Genomic DNA, 17165 nt, shown 5'->3' with positions numbered 1-17165 from the left:
TTGGCCTCACACACACGTATATGATGCACAGTTGCGTCATATATGGGCACTTCACAAGCTGATTCTCTTTTCCAGAATTCAAATAGTCAAAAGCTAGAAAAATCAGTACCTACATTCCACAAGGTGTCTCTCAGCCCTCTAGAAATGAAAAGCTCCACTGTTGAAATCCACGCAAGCAGGTTGCCAAGGACCCCAGCCGCCCACGTCAGTTGCTGGCTGACAATGTGATGGATGCATCGCCAGCTGCTCGGAGAGACGCAGGTGAGCATCACAGCTCATGAGTTTGGGCCCAGAGCACAGAGAAGCTGCAGAAGCTGCTTTGCGCTGCATAATCTCACCCCCCTTTCATTCAGAGAGACTAACACTCTCACCTGTTGTACCTGCTAGCCACTGCTCAATGCCCGTATCCCACCACACATCGCCATTTGGACCATCTCCAGCCTCCACTGAACAAGCTTAGTCCCCTCTGCTAGGTGTATCTCCTCCGTTCATTCATGGAGTTTCTACATGTGACCTCATTGGTGTAGTCCCTACCGCACATATTCTCTGAGCACTGGTGAACATCACAGCAGAAAAGGGGCTTTACATAACCCGTTCTGCTGCTGTTCATAACCTTCCGCAAACATTCCCTCAGAAGCATCCGTTTTGCTGGGGTCCCACTCTCACAGTGTAATTTGGGGTAAAGCTGGGAGGAGAGCGGATGCCCCGTCTGCCGTGTTGAGCAGCTGCAAGGGCGAGCGGAAGTTCCCGTGGCCTGACAACCCAAACGGTGGCGCGTGAGAGCGGCGCAAGCTGCAGCACAGAGGAAGGTCTCAGGTGAAGGCAGACAGCAGAGGCACCTGCCTGTCTGGTTTTTTGCAGAGTATCCCACAGACTGTTGGAAAAACCTGGTCTGTGCTGAGGCTTTCTTGTCCTAACACGGCCTTTGCTGCTTCACATCTGCGTTCACAGACAAGACCTGAGAGCAGACCCCACTGCCCAGGGCCACCCGATGGGCCTCCATGTGGAACTGACCCAGCTGCGTGTGCCCCATAGCAAAGCCACATCTGTTGTTGAAATCCCTGGAGAAAGGAAGAAAGGATAGGAGCTGTCTTACCTGGGAAACTCAGGGTCTTGCTGTCTGCTAATCATGGACACAGAGCTGCCAAACTTACATGCAAAGCTCTTTAACAAGTGCAGGACAAGAGGCTTTCCCTTGAGTACACCACAGGATAATGGAGTTTTTCTGGCAGCTGTTTCTATTCACCGTCTTTTAGCAAAGGAGGTAACCTTGTTCTCCCACAGTGCTTGTACCAGCACCACATAACGGCTAGGCCAAGGTAGGGCAGTCAGTGACTTTTATGGTTCTTACCCCTACGCCAACTATACATTTCATCCCCCAAACACCCACCTCCTGCTATTTAGTTTTCTGAACAAGTTCACAGTAGAATTACTTAACCCAGCTGTTGGCAGCCACGCGCCAGTTCTTCCTGCTTGGACTCTTGGGCCACGAACATCATCACCACTCTTGCTGGAGAGGCTTGCTAATCCTCTCCACCTGGACGGTGGCTGGCACCAAAACGCGAGGGTATGGGAGAAGCTGCTGGTGCCCAGCCTGCTTGCTTACTGCTAGGCCTTAAATCGAGAGGGGGAGGGGGAGGGAAGAAGCAGGTGGAAGATGTTCTCAGTCTCTTCTGGATGGAGAAAGAATTCTGGCCCTACCTTTTCCCCAGCATCTTACCATTGCAAGTGCTCCTTCTCCAGTATGCCCTGCAGTGGGAGTTGTGTTTTAAAGCCTTGATCTGACCCGTGTCTTACTCGACATCACTGCGTCTGCGGTGGTTTGCTACCCTGCCTCTTGAGCAGCACATGGAGGCTAATCAGTGGGAGATACGAACCCGTCTCAGCTACCTCTGTCACATCATGGTTTACTGGATGGGACACACAATTTCACTCTGTGTATGGGGAACATAGTCCCAGTTTTGGCGAGCAGGTTAACATGACTGGGTTAACAGGAAAAGAGTCAACACCTCCTTCTCCCCTGCCATAGTAGAAACTCATGTACTTTGAGCTGAATGTGGTAAACTAAACCCAGCCCGAGAGATGAGTGAGCATGCTCATTCGTAGCCCAGTGGTAGAGGCAAATATATGTGTATGACCGCGATGGGTAGGAGACGGGATGGCCTCACTCACACAAAGGCTGTGCCCTCGTTTAGAATTATTGCTACAAAGGACAAAAGGCCCAAGGTGTGGAAAAAGAAATGGCCCAAACTTAACTAGAAAGTACAGTTTTGTCGACTGAACTTACCGGGCTCCTTGAATTCCTTAAAGGTGTCATTCACCAGGGGAAAATGGATTACTATGGGTGCTCTGGGGTCCTCTGCATCCGAAAACACGTAACATTCCTTTGGGTTCTCCTCCTCTTCTTTACTTAGCTCCACTTTGGGGAATGGGATATTTTGTATCTTGCAATATTTGTATGTCATCTCCAATTGCTGTGAACGCAGAATGTCATTGTCTTAAAGCTAACACTAAGACAAGAGTCAGGCTTACTGAGGTATCACCAAAATACTATGGCAACTTAATTCAGTCCCTCGCACCACTCTGCAATGAATGTGTAGTCCAAAGCAACCACAGTATAACCCTACTTTCTGCCACCACTCACCACATGTCAGAAGATGCTTCTTAGCATGAAAGCCATGCTTAGAACTTGTCATGAGGCCAGACCAAGAGAGATCAAGGTCATTTCTCCAGCAAACAATTGTTACTGCATTCCCTGAGGATCCTTGGGAGTGTATGCTGCAATCCACCGCAGAGAAAAGAGCCTAACAGTTTCTATAGTTCTGGTCTTGAAGAAAGTTTCTTTCCTCCTCCAAGATATGAAGACTGCTTTGCCCTTCAGTATACGATCAAGACTTAGACAACCACTTACGTAACAGTTTTAATCACACAAGAAGAGTTTTACCAGGGCGCAAGGAGCAGAGCATGTTAATCTTCTCACCTTGAACACATTCCCCAGACCATAATCAAGTGAGATAATGACGTCTACATTCCTCTCTGGCTTGAAAAGGGCTGCACCACTGGTGTTGATGAAATAGCCAACATCTATCAGGCAAAGATATTTCTGCAGTGGTGTCAGATTGTTAGGGAAAGCATCCAGCACAGTGTCTGAAAAACATTTTGAATACAGTTAGTGGTGCATTGGTAGGAAAGGAGGACTCGGTAATTCTGTCTGTGCTAACATGTTAAGTCCAGCCCCTTGGTTTCCCTCAAGAGCAGGCTCACCTCCCTCCATAATGCGAGCACACAACCGCGGCCGCAGGAGCAAACCCGCCAAACTGCAGGTCTGAGCACCCCTGGCCTGCTACCAGCTCCCCCGGCACACTCACAAAGGCAGGCTGTGAGGCAGCTAGGCAGAGGACAGGCGAGACACAGACTCTGCTGGCCTCACAGCTGCTCTGGGGAGTGATTTTTTTCACAGAATGCAGACTTTAGCCGATTCTTTTTGCCCCTAAGAACTGGGAAAAACACAAACAACAAAACCAATTTCACAGTGTAGCAACACATCTAACAAATGCAGTATGTCGCTGCACTTTTGCATTGCTCTTTTTTTGCTTTTGCATTCTCCTCTCTGGATTAAACTCCTCCCCCAGGGTGAAAAATGTGACTTCAACCTGCTTTCAGTGATCTCTCATACAAATCATCTTAGCCACGCCGCAAAAAAAATACCGTATCATGCACACAGCATCCCCTATCAACAGCTTAAAATACTGCTTGAATTAATTAAACCTCACATTAACATCAAAGGAGTTGAAAGGGGATTATACCAACTGGCAAGTTGAGATCTAAAGCCGGTTTCTGTTAGGTGGACTCTTCTTTGCTAGCAACCCCACCAGTCTGCCCTGCAGACAGCAAGGCCACTGCTGTTCCCTTGGTACCATTTCTAGTCCCATGGAATTAAAAAAAAAAAATTTTGCCCTGGTTTTAAATACCAAAAATAGTGGTTTAAGAGTGTTCTTCAAGTTCACAAAACAAGGTAGCAAAGCCAAGAACAGGCCCCTTGAGCCTTAAGTTATTGGTGCTTGTATTGTAAGAAACTGCTGATCGCAGAAACACTACAGGTTAAGTTCCAGCACTTCTTTCCATCTCTTTGCCTCCCTGGCCTCATTCTGTAGTGTTGATTTGAACCATGCAGAGTAACTCTAGCTTGTTCCAAAGCCTGGAAGGTTTGACAGCAGCCTGAAGTAATAAGTCATACTTTTTTTTCCATTCCCTCACTGTCAGGTCTTTATAAAATTATTTGCTTATTTTAGCATTCATGGCTGCTGAGAATTCACAGATTCTGCTGCAATGAGAGACATTTGCTTGCAGTCCCTCACAGAAGAAACTGAGCATAGTTTTTAGTTTTATTTGTCCTGGTGAGTATTTTCAGTTGATGTTCCATTACCCCCATTTTCTTATCATGGAGATGGAACCATGCAGCATTTATGCATGGCAGGGTATGTGAAGCAGAGCTAGGCATTTCCTTGGGAGAGTCTTTTTCCATCCTACACCCAAAAAGGGACTTTAAAGAAGTCCTGCCTCAGGAATTCCCTTGAAAGCATGAACCCTACTGTAGACGTGTTGCACTAATTCCAGCCTATGAGTTCTCAGATTTCTCGCCATGAAAATCAGGCTTTTTACATGGCATTTAAAGTCTTGTTTTAATGTGTCAGCTAGCCTGAGCTGCAGGGAAGCCTTCAAAATGCAGCTGTATTTTGGAGACTTCACCTACCGTGAGCCTATCATTTCTGCTCACAGAGCTGGCATCTCCTCTGGCTCCTAGCGATGGATCCATACCTGGCTTTAGCTTGGTCACATGCAGGCAGCCAAACGAGGATAGAAAATCTGCTCATTTTTCCCACTCCAGGCTTCATGTTTTCCACTTATTTTATTTGTAGATTATCTAGCCTGAGGCAGTCTTCAGTGTCCCTATGGTCTTTTCCTCCAAATCCTCCTTGAAATCTGCTTCTACCCATTTGCCTTTATGAAATTGCTAGCTAGCAAATGTAAGAATTTAGTTACTTATTTAACGTTTACTGACTGACAATTTTATCCTTCATCCACCTTCTTCAGCTATGTGCTTGCTCCTTCTCTCACCCACCCTTCTTATGCTACTTGTTTTCTCCTTCTCTCACTTGTTTCTTCTGAAGCAGACTCTTTTAGGACATAGACTTTCTGCTTACTGAACATTTCAAAAGCACTTAGCACACTGTGAGCTCTGCCTTAATCCACAAAAAAGCTCCACCATCTCTTGCTACTGTCAACAAACCATGTAGCAATGGCAGCCAGCAACAAAAAAGTGGTGTTAGTTGCATGAAACAGCGGAGAGAAAACTTAAGTTACCAAAGACAAGGACTCAGAGCAGGCAGAGAACATGTGTTTTCTTGCTGAAGTCAGATTAACCTTAATAACGCGGGGTCCTCCCCACACTGCCGCCTGCTCATCAAATAAATGAGGATGCTGCGATTGCAGGAAGGTTTGTGATGCACAAAACCTCAGCTCCATCACCTTGCTATCGTTTCACAGATTGTTTCATAGATTTAGAGGCAAAACTACTATGACTTTGCTTGACTGCACAGCACAGGCCACAGAAAACTGCAGTTCAACTTAGAATGTGTAAGCTCGATGCATAATATATACAGTCTAAACCTATGTGACATTAACCCTTCAGAAACAGAAATACCAAGATCCAAGAGTAGAAGGTTAAAGAGAGGTCTCTGGATGGATAAATCATCCGGCAGTAATACCACACGTGGGCAACCACGTGCTTGCAGCCGGTCCTTTATGCTTCCAGTGTTAGCTTTGTTTCTTGACCTCAAGAGATTCTACCCCTTCTGGATCTTTTGACAAATGTACCTATACAGAGTGACAAACTTCCTGTAGAAGAGCATGCTTTGATACAAGTTACAGATATTTTCAGGAGGTGAAAGAGTGGCCTACGGACTAGTTCATTTTAACCTGTTACCCTAAAGAAACAGACACGATGAACATAGTTCCTTCTCAGCAGATTTCCAGACCCTGAGAAAAATCTCTCTAAATATGAGATCTCCAAAGCAAAAAAAAAAAAAAAAAAATCTGAGATGTTACCTGCACGCTGCAGCTAACTCTTTGTTGCAGTTACCTTTCCATTCAATAAATTTTTTCTGATGGATATAATCCTTATGAAATTCTAAGCCTCTCAGGAAGTTATGAGATTTTCCCAGTAGTGGACGCTTAGTCATAATGTCCTGAAACATTTCATACAACTTCCCTGACAAACAAGACGGAGGCTCGATGACAGTGACATCATCCTCAGGGGAATGCTTTTCTGAAATATAAAAAGAACCGTGAGAAAAACCATCAGCAATCTGTCCTGCCAGGCACCCTTACTGGCTAGACGCCCTTGCTGTCTTCCCGTGGGTCCTTCCCCTCCCTGTTTCTTGCAGTCTGCTTGAGACATATGCACATGACCAATCCCATTTAAACAAAGAAATACTTTGTTTTGTTCAAAGCAAGCACAGCTTTTGTCTTTTACTCTCTCAAATGACACACTGGCTTTGTACTTTTGCGTACAGTAAAAGCCACCCTTCTCATCTGCAGTCATGGGAGGAGTAATTAGAAGACCATAGGCAAATTTTAAATTAAAACTGTGTGTAAATAACATGAAGCGTGCCTCTGAGTTAAAAATAAAATAATGAAATAAAATAAATTAAAACATCACATAGTGATCATTTTGATATAGGTGAAAATCATGCTGGGAAGGCAACCAACATGCAGTAATTTAGGGAGATGTTAGAGATTATTCATAACCAGTAGCAATAGTGGATCTTCCTTAATCCTCTCCTGGATAGAAAGCACTGTCCGGTCAAAAACAAATACTGATTTTGAAACTCTTACCTATATCTACCATATCTTTGGCCCATCGTTCCCAGAATTCATTTGAATTTGAGGACCAGTACAAGCCATCGAGCAAGTTCCTAGTAAAGATGTTTGTCCAAAGACCTGCAAGTCAAACCACATGAGAAAAATCCTGCATCACCACGTTAACCAGCGACTATTACAAGTATCCATGCCACCTATTACTGGCCCACGTGAAATGACCCTGCCATGACACAGCTTAAGCAGCAGGGCTCACGGAGCTCACAGACGATGGGGTCAGCCCTTCAGTGCTCTTTCTCAGGAGGTAACAGCACACAAACCATTCGCTGTATAGTACAGGGTAACAAAATAAGAGTTGTCACTCACCCAAACAACGTTTTAGAGTGTTTACTGTATACTTGTGAAAGAAAGCAAGCTTTGAAAGCACAGCGAAGCCATATAAGCATAAGGCCTTTCTATAAACTGATTTGTTCTTTCAATTGATCTAAGACCTGTTTTTTCCTTTCAGGCACGTTTTATTTCCGTGAAGTTCAGCTGGTCCAGGATCAGAATAGAATTGGCTCCATATGTGAGTCTGCTTTTGGAAAAGAAAGAACTATCCTTTGTCATTAAGCCCTGTGCCAGGTACTCACATGAGGAACAAATTCAATCTCTAGCAGACTTCACAGTGAAAGAAATATGATTTTTGTCTCCACTGGACTCTTGTTTCCAGTACCAAAAGCTAAAAGTCTGACAAGGATTTAAAAATCTCCCTGGGGCAGATGGATTCCTCTTTCCTTCACCTTCAGAGGCAGAATAGTCAGTCAAAGCAGTTGATGGAGTTTAAAAGCGCTTCCTTCATCCTTATGGGCAGGGAAAATCAGTGGCACCATTCTCAACCCACAAAGCTCAGATGGTTCTCACCTTTGTGGGTTGTTCTAGATTAGTTCTATTTTATTTTCAGCTCCTTCCAGTTCTGCCCCAGCAATGCCTTGGCTAGAAATACAGATAATGTAGTTGAAGACCTGATGACTGGCCAGGGAAGAAAAGCTTATTATTTCCTTAACTTGCCTTCTTCACCTTCTTGTTTGGTTCAGGAAATGGGAAGGGGAACCGTGCTTCAACATTCCCAAATCTGGCCAGGTTAAAAGGGAGGGCAGGAGGAAAAAAGCTTTTCAAAGAGCAGAAGCGTACAAAAGGAGCAAAAAGCCCATGGAATCAAGACCTAGAGCAGACCTACTGGCAAGGAATGTTGTACACAGACCAGTGGCTAGCTAGTACCGTGCTTTCTACCATGTTGTGATTAACTATATTGCACATGTAGGTCACCTTCCAGATAGCAGATCCGAGATTCTGGCAGCTTCTTCACTCGCCTTCCCATGAAGAACTCACTGTCAAAATATTCTGAACGAATGGAGGCTCCGTATTTTGGTATGGCTACCTCATAAGGAGAGAACTCTGCCCACTCTACAAAAGAATTGACACATAGCATGTTTACTGTAATGAAAATAAGGGAAAAAACCCACCCTTCCCCTGCGGACAAAGCTGTCCACGAGCTCCATGGATCCTGCTAGTCTTAGCAGCTCTGTACTATCCGTGGCTTTGTATTGCAAACTACACTGTCCAGTTCCAGACAAGCTGAGAGATGATTTGCATACAAAAGGAACTCAGTTTTTCACCTCAGAAACAGGCTGCAACATTAGCTTCAAAAGCTTAGCTATTTATTTCTGTGTAAAGATTCTGGGATCCCACTCGCCTCTCTAAATCGAAGGCATCAAATGTATGACATGCAAATGTGATCCAGCCTGTGAGGAATGAGTGGCATGAGACCTCTGCTAACCCAAACCTGCCAGTCTGCACGATACAACATCGCAGCCTGAAGACACATCAGGTGCAGACTAGAAAATGCGGTGTGGGCATGGCCACGCGGTTCCCTGCCTCAAGCTGTCCCGTACAGGTGTTGCAGTAGAACAGTAGCTATAAACCTCACCACATATAAGTATTAACTGGGCTTTTTTCCAGTATCTGCTCATTTTAATACCTTTTATTTAATGTAGCCTGTGCCCATTTAAAGGGTGTCATATCACACCCATCACAGCTATCATTCATACTTCACTCCACTTTCATACCCCTATCACTGTAGTATTTAGGGGAGGGACAATTACATTTCACAGCACCTCTACAAACTAAGGAATCAAAGTGATTTTATAGGTGTGGAACTGAGGCAGAAAGAGATCACACGCTTTGCTCACACTCACAATGTCTGTGGCAAAACTAGAACTTCGGCCCAGATCTTCAGAAATGCCCTTTCATGCCCAAGGATGTTACCCAGCTGATCTGCTCTTTCTAATCAACACCCAACAGTTCACAAAAAAGACATTTTATTAAAAGACGAATACTGAGTCAGGGCAAGCAGCAGATATACTCTCCTTTTATTCCCACACACATGCACCCTCCCTCCCTCCGAACTCTCTTTAAGCCCTATTCAGTCAGAAGAAACTCTAGGAATACTTACCTCTAAATTTGAAAGTACTGAACTTTTCCTCTTTCACATTGAGGACTGCATAGAAAGGCAATGGGTTTTGTCCATGCTCCAATGCCTTGCGCTGGTCTGTGAGTTTGTACTTTCTTGGCTAATCAAAGAGATAAAAAATAAAAATAAAAAAAAAATATCACAGTAAACCTCTGGAAGAGCATAAAGGCAAAAACAGTGACACAATCTACCTGAGTATGAATAGATAGCAGATGTTTTATAACCCAGAGGAAACTGTAAGTTCCATTTTAATGGAAGACCTCTTCCTTCATGTTCCTGCACTTTCCTTCCTGGTTGCCTTTTTGATACCTAGTAACATCTTCATTAAAATCAAAGGGCTTTGATTGCATCCCACAGATCTTTACTAAGGTTGGAGCTAATGTTCACATGAAGACAGATTACTCTAGTTCTTAAGTGTTCAACTAGAAACAGACTTTATAAAAAGACATGACTTTTCAGGGGAAGTTGCTCAGTCCTTTCTGAAAGTTTACCTAATGAAGTTGCTACCTTTTGGGCACCCTGGCACAGAGGTACCTTCAAACCATTAGCTACCCTGGAAAATCCTGGCTACAAGATCCTCTGTCATTGTTTACAAATCACACCAGGATGCCTCCATCACTTCTGATTTGTTCCACACACTATGTCATGCCTTCAAAGGTTAAAGTTCTATAAAGAAAATGAGCGGATGGTTCCCAAATGTGTGGCAGGACCACGTACATACCCGTTCATGTAAGAACATTTCCTGAACAAGTGACCACAGAGTTGTAAAAGATGACACATGTCCTGCTTTTGCCCTTTCAGCGAGTTCCTTGTGATAGTACTTCAGATGCTCTACAGACATAAGGTTGCGCTTGCATTTTGTCACTTGTTCTTTTACTGCCTTAAGTGGCCCCTCCAGAGTCCTCTGTGACCAGTCAGCATGCTCATACAGATCTGCTAGGGTCCTGAAGAACAGAAATGTGAGAAAATCATCCGTGTGCTTGAATCTCTTTGGAAAATTACTATGTTGGCCCAACCATTTTCATCAAAGAAGAGAATCGGCAAGCCTAAACTGATGTTATTGAGAGCCAACAGTAATAGATTTACCAGGGAATTATGTTCACTTATTAACGATGTAAGGCTTCAAAAGAGATGCACCTCCCTCACTGTGTGGGCATGTGGTGTCACAGTCATTCAAAATACAAATCTCATTTTCTATACGCACCATGTTGAGCCAGAAGCCCCGGTGAGATAGGTAACACAGTCCAACAGATTTAGCTTCTGAAGAGCTAAGAGGTGGCCAAACATAGCTGACATTGCTCTGAGGCCTCCGCCTGTTGCCATAACAGCTATTACTGGGACCTGTTCAAAACATAAGTATTATCTTCAAAAAGTTACTCACTTGCTGACTTGGAAAAGTCTAATTACACCTCTTATAATTTCCTCAGCAGACTTCATTGGAGGACAATTAAATTAAATAAACGTTCAGCCAGTCTTTACCAGTACCTTTTTTAAATTAACCTCCAGATATTCAGTAGGTTCCCTTAACCCCAAAGCTTGGCAGACTTTGAATATGCAGTGATTTTAAGTTTCTGTCCTCCTCTTGTTCTTTAGTAACAGATAATGAAATTATTTTATTATAAATAACAGCAAGTGCAATAAATGTAATTAAGAATTGATTCAAGGAAGTCCTGAGCAGAGTTTAGAAAAAAAATATTAAGCAAAAAAATTATTCTTTGAACAACATCCATTCAAGAAATATAATTCCAGCAAGAAAGTAAATGTTCACTTAAAAATTCACCCTGGATCTTTGCAACAAAACATACTTCAGCTGGAGCTTGTTATAAAATGTTCTTTCTCCACCTTAAAGAATTTTGAGGTTTTGTGTAAAGTGCTCTGATAATTAAAAAAAAAAAAAAAAAGGTAAGTGCAAAGAAGGGTCTTTCCAATGTTTTCATAAATATTTCTGATGCAAGGTGAATTTCAAATACTCCTGTTTTCCTAACTGGTTTGGGTTGTCTGGGTAGGCTGTGTCTATCACAACGTACCAGTGCCTCATATCTTGCTGACCCACTGCATCACACTGCTGGAAACTCTGGCTTAGAAAAGTGGTACGTTAGGCCCTGAGGAGTTTGACCCATTGAAACCAGTGAGGGCACGACCAGCTGAGCTGAAATTTTAGAGAAGTATGGGGTATGCCACATGGAGAACTGCTATTCTGCTGCCATTCAGATCAGCGGGTTTGTCATCAACATACAAAAATTACTCGAAATTTTGTGGAGAATTGTGGCAATTCTAATTCAACAGACCCACACCCCAGGCTTGGATTCCAACTCACAGACCTCGTGTCCATGCAGATCTCTTTCCAGATGAAGAACCCTTTTCAGGGCACTGGCAACCACTCTCTTCCTTTTTTGCAGGAATTCTTGCTCTTCTTGGCACAGATTGTACCCGAAGCGCACATCTAGATTTTCTGTGCTGAAACATAAGTAAATCCAGAGGCATAGGACTGATGTTTAAATTGTATATGGATCTATTTTTAGCAACTACAGTTACTAAATGTCATAAAAAAATTACAATTCACTGTTCAGATTTAGAGACAGAAATGCAGCTTCCAGTTTCAAAGAAATCAACTGCTTTGCTTCTGCATGGTCTCTACTTTCTGATGTTTCAGTGTAAGTTTTACTGTCAGAAAAGGATGGCACTTATGAAGAAATAAAGGCTTCTGTGTGTCTTTCAGTAGCTTTGTAAGCTGAATTCTTTTAATTTCTGTGTCATATAATTTTTGAGCAAAGGGTGACTTGAATCGACCAAGGTCTTTCATGGGGATTTGTACCACAGATTTATACAGAAACAGTACAATGATAATTTGGATTTATACGTTGTCTTTCTCATTATTTTACAGTGCAACATTTCATCTTCCCTAGCTTGTGCTTCTTTCTACTGATATCACCAGAGCCACAGATCTATTTTCTTAAGAACACCTGTGTGGTTTGAGTAATGTCTGGACTCTGGATGGTTTGCTTATTTCAAATTCCCTTTTCACTCTGCCTTCTTGCCTCTTCTGTGTCTCTTTTGAAGAAGCCTCCGATTGCAGTCTTTGATTCTTTGACACAAAGGACACCCAGTGACTAAGTTCCTCACTGTTTGAAACTATCTTCTTTTTTTCCTTCTCTCTTCTTTTTTTTTTTTTTTTTTCCTGCATGTTGGCATGACTCTTTTGCCCTAAGGACATTTAACTTTGATCTGCTGTGGTGAGTCTTTGATGTTGACTGAGCTATTGTTGTATTTTACCCCTAGTCTTGTGCGTTCCTTGTATCTAAATAAAGGCTATTCTGTTCTAGAATTCATAGTTCAAAGAGCAATAAAACCTTCAGAGAAAAAAATAGTCCTCTTACCAATCATTTAGCTGGAGGTACAACTGCAGTGGCACATTCTGTAAACAAAGAAATAAGAGCAGGAATGTGAAGTGGGGAAAAGAGTAGTTTTGAAATCCAGATTTTTAGTGCCTCCTGGAATGCCCCAACACTACCACTCTGCACACGGTTTTTTGGAAAACTGTAGTGGGAAACAGAAGGAAAGCAACTAAACACCAAACATTCTACAGAGAAGTGAAAGAGGCAGGAGTGGAAGTGGTCAGATCAGTGGGTTGTGAAACAGGATTTCTTCCTCACTGTGAATATACCTCCAAGAACCATCCTAACCCAGCAGCAGCACGTTGCCACCCTCTTATTCTTGAGGATTAAGAACAGCAGGCCAGATGAAAGACAGTGATGGAAAATACAAGTCACCACACCCTTACAAAAAACTACTGGAGGTAAAAGAGCGCCCAGAGAGACAGGTGGGGAACCACTAGTGGCAAAACAGACATTTGTGCTCCCTTCTCTGTATAAGAAAGGCTGCTGAGAAATTCTCCTCCTCTTATTTTTGCCTCATTTGCTGCAAGGTCTGAGGAAGGATGTCTTACTGTTGTTAACATTCATCTGGCCACACAGCAGCATTACTGCTGCATTAAAGCAATTTAGAGCTGTATCTCTCCACCAGTTAACATCACGACTGTATGCAGAGAAGAATGGGATAGAATTGTTCTCTGAGGGCAAGATTCAACTCATCTAACTTTAGCCATCTAAAATTCAGGTATATAGACTGAGCTAGCCACCTGGGCTTGATAAAGAGCAGCAGGCCATCCCAAAGCCTTGCTAGGGGTATTCAATATTCACCTTTAACTGTGCATGGACAGCAGAGGTTGGTCTGAAGCGAATCTAAAACTGGCCTGGATAAATTCCCAGTTATTGATTTTATGGACAGAATATTGATATTTCTCTGAGAAAACTAACCTTTCTCACAGAAAACGTGTATTTGCACAAAATTCTCAGACTTACTAATTGATATATATAAAATGTTATGGTATTAAACACTGAGAGTTACTCTTCTCTCCAAAAGATCATATAAATGTTGAAGCACTTACATGTCTTACAGGGAGAGTTACTTTCACTCTGTGTCCAACAGGGAGAAATTTCAGTGGTACTGTTAAGGTGTCACTTAAATTGCTATTTTCATCTTCCTTATCAGAAACATTCTACAGAGGAAAAAAACCCATAGTTTTTATTCACAGAATAGAAACAACCCAGTTCTTTACTGTTTTGGTGACCCTGGAAACAAGCACACGGTATTGTGTAGTGCCCATTACCTGCAGCCTGACTTTGAGAACCGGCTCCCAAGCCTTCACGCAATGGAAGTAGAAAGTATCTGTGTCCTCTGTACTTTTCTGCGTTCCCTCATGAGATGCAGGCACCGTAAGCACCAGGTTTTTGCCCTCTGGAGAAAACAGATTTGTGCAGAGAATGATATTGCTGTTCAGGCAAAATAGCAAACAAAGGCGGCACACTTTCTGCAGGAACTCCTCTGTAAGCTGCCACAGTGGCAAGGTTCCTACAGCCCAGGAGCCAGTACTCCTGCCTTTACCCCACAACTGGGAGTGCTCCCAGGGGAAGCACTCCCTCATACTTCCACCAGCAAAGTGGTGGAAAAGACAAGGAAAAGACACAGGGATCAGCATTACAGCCGGAGGCAGTTTAGGGACTTTCATCCCCCTACATTTTACTGTCTGTAGATGTCTCTGTATTCTAAAATGCCTCTATCTGGGTCTGAATTACTGTGACAGGCTGATTTGGTCATGTCTTCGCTTCACAGAGAAAATCAGCGTACCTTGCAAATATTTCCTGCTTTCATTAATGTCCACTCGCACATCCAAGCAACAAACCTCACGGGACTGTAAAAGACAGGAGTGGAAAAATGTGAAGGTACAAAACACCACATCTGCAGCAAATAATGAAACATCATGCCAGCAAACGCTACCTATAATACAGAGCCAACTGAACTGGTCTCAGTGCTGGAAACAATCCAGCTGCACAAGTGTAAATCCGAGCTCATTATCCCAGGACAGTAACCCAGTTACACTGCTATCCCAGGACAGTAACCCAGTTACACGGCTTCAGAGCTAACTCGTCCATACAGTGGCGCATTGCCACAGGTTGCTGTACCCATCCAAGTTATCCCAAAATCCGGAAACTCTGTACAACGCACTGTTGCCCAAATAGCTACACATATATCTGATAATTATTTAGGAAGGGTGGGGGAAAACACCTGATGATGAGTTTCTCTGTATTGTGGCAGTGATTAGTCTACAAAGCATCTTCTTGCTGGTCCTGATGTAGGGAGATCATGGATTTATTCCACCCTACCCTCCACCTGAGTCATTCCAGTTCACCTTTAATAATTCATGCCAGGACAGTTTTCGAAGCCATTTCAGGAACAATGCATGCCAATCATTACAGCTCTTATACCTCACACAGAAAATGAGGGGGAAAGAACAGAATATGTGTTACTTTGCCTCAGGGCTATTAAAGGCTAGCGTGTGCGAATCACGCGCAGGCTTGGAGTGGTTGGCATGAAGTACTTTGTACTCCTTAGCTGCTGGGCCAGCCCAAGGAGATAGGTAATGTGCCACACACTGACTAACACCAAAAGAGGACTCTATGTTTCAACAAGTAAAATAACTCTTTATTAAAAAACTCATTTCCCAGAAAGCTGTTACATTAGATAACCTTCCGGTCATAAGCACACTGAGTACTTACTATTGCCTTCTACAGACTCAGCCCTTTTTGTTTCTCCTGCCAAGTGCCATGCTGTATTACATGAAACACAAGCAGTTTTCACTTTAAACACCAAGGAATATGGGGTTCTGCAACATTAACAAGCCACAGCTGGGCAAAAATACTGATGTCTGTAATACCTGAGGACTTCAAGAAACACAGCTTCTATTTCTGCATGGAGAGGGCAACAGTTAAGCCGTAACAAATGGGAATCATCCCACATGCTTCACTTTATAATGCACACCATGCTCTAATCTGTCATGGTAGCTTGTATTTTCTCTATAAAATGTCAGATGGCTGGGGGAAGAGAAGAGAATAGAAAATGAAGGAAGTGTCACTCCAAGATAAATTCATATGTGAACCTTACCACTAGGACATCATTGGTAATGAGACGCTCTGGAGGGCCAGGGCTGAAAAGACAGAATCAAAAGGCAAACAAACAAAAGCTGTGTAAGTATCTGGTGGTTTTTTGTTTTTTTTTTAAATAGTAGTTTTATGACTTTTCCTGCTTAAAATCCAATATAGTTATGTTAGTATCAAAATTTGTTTTCTAAAAGGCATAATACATGATCACCTGCTGAGCTCGTGAACCAAAATGTAGTAGCCAAACACGAAGAAAGGCAGGAATGCCCACAAAAATACCCATGCTTAAAACTATATGCTAAGATACAGCAGAACAAAAGCATACTGGTCTATGTGGAATCATGTCCTGCTATTAACAAATGACCTTAAGACTTGGGGAAAGCAAAGACTACTATTAATGTGCTCTGCAAATACTTATTAGGAAAGACGTTTCTGACTCTTCCAGATTATAATTTACAACCGATCATAAATGAACAGCAAATAAGAATTAACTCCCGCTGTGCTACATGTATGACTGGAAAACACAGAGGTAAGTAATAGAAAGCCTTTGTCCAAGACATTTTGAATTGTAAGATGTACACTGAATGGATGTAGTTATTTAATACTATGAGTAAACTATAAAGTCTTCTAACAGCATTGCTCATTAAGGCCAATACTCCAACATCATGATGTTACATTCATTCATAAGTGCTTTTATATGTCTGAAAGGACCATTAAAAGTTATGTAGTTATACAACCTTTGACTTTCTGTAAAGTCCACAGTTGTAGAGGAATGAAGCTGGGTTAATTAATATTGATAACATACAGCTGTGGGCTGGCTGCAGGGGCGGTGGGTTGGCTGATGTAGATAAGGTGCAGCTGTGGCTGGTTCTGTTAAGAGGTTGGGCAGCCAAAGGAGAGAGGAAGAAGAAGGAGAGAGGAAGAAGAAGCAGAGAGCGCACGCACATCCTGAATGAGAAGAAACAAGAAGAAGGCAGCAGAGGGACTGGCACGAAGAGTATGTTGGTATGAGATGGTAAACGACTTGTTGCAGCTTGATAGTTTTGAGAGTGCTGCAGAGTATTTCACCAAGCACCACTTCCAGCCTTAAAACTTCCAATTCAGCTGTAGAATTTATTGAAATGGAAATAACTAGGTTTGACTTCTGAGGATAGAGGATCTCCCATATGCCTTATAACTTAAATGGTGAAAGATACTCCTCTTATTTCTAGTCTGAATCTACTCAGTCCAGTTTGTAAGCACTGCATCTCATTCTGTCCTTTTTATATATCTGGCTG

The 17165-nt window shown here is 42.8% G+C and overlaps 1 protein-coding gene across 12 annotated transcripts in view; it reads right to left on the bottom strand.

Annotated features, from left to right (window-relative positions):
- The window catches only part of PLA2G4B (phospholipase A2 group IVB), a 51858-nt gene that overhangs the window by 3055 nt on the left and 31638 nt on the right, over positions 1-17165 (bottom strand). For 11 of the 12 annotated variants that reach the window (XM_037395869.1, XM_037395861.1, XM_037395872.1 and 8 more), the window contains 14 exons: positions 15893-15935; positions 14579-14642; positions 14061-14188; positions 13839-13949; positions 12769-12806; positions 11713-11848; positions 10596-10732; positions 10113-10335; positions 9374-9491; positions 8188-8325; positions 6898-7002; positions 6143-6328; positions 2981-3147; positions 2288-2474 (listed from right to left, as the gene is read on the bottom strand). In XM_037395869.1, the coding sequence (XP_037251766.1) occupies positions 2288-2474; positions 2981-3147; positions 6143-6328; positions 6898-7002; positions 8188-8325; positions 9374-9491; positions 10113-10335; positions 10596-10732; positions 11713-11848; positions 12769-12806; positions 13839-13949; positions 14061-14188; positions 14579-14642; positions 15893-15935 (1781 nt within the window). Of the gene's footprint in view, positions 1-2287; positions 2475-2980; positions 3148-6108; positions 6329-6897; positions 7003-8187; positions 8326-9373; positions 9492-10112; positions 10336-10595; positions 10733-11712; positions 11849-12768; positions 12807-13838; positions 13950-14060; positions 14189-14578; positions 14643-15892; positions 15936-17165 lie in introns of those variants that run through there. The other variant, XM_037395873.1, reaches the window with a different exon arrangement.

The sequence above is a fragment of the Falco rusticolus genome, chromosome 7, assembly GCF_015220075.1.
Source record: "Falco rusticolus isolate bFalRus1 chromosome 7, bFalRus1.pri, whole genome shotgun sequence".
Taxonomy (NCBI): Eukaryota; Metazoa; Chordata; class Aves; order Falconiformes; family Falconidae; genus Falco; species Falco rusticolus.
This window is presented reverse-complemented; position numbering and strand designations above follow the sequence as displayed.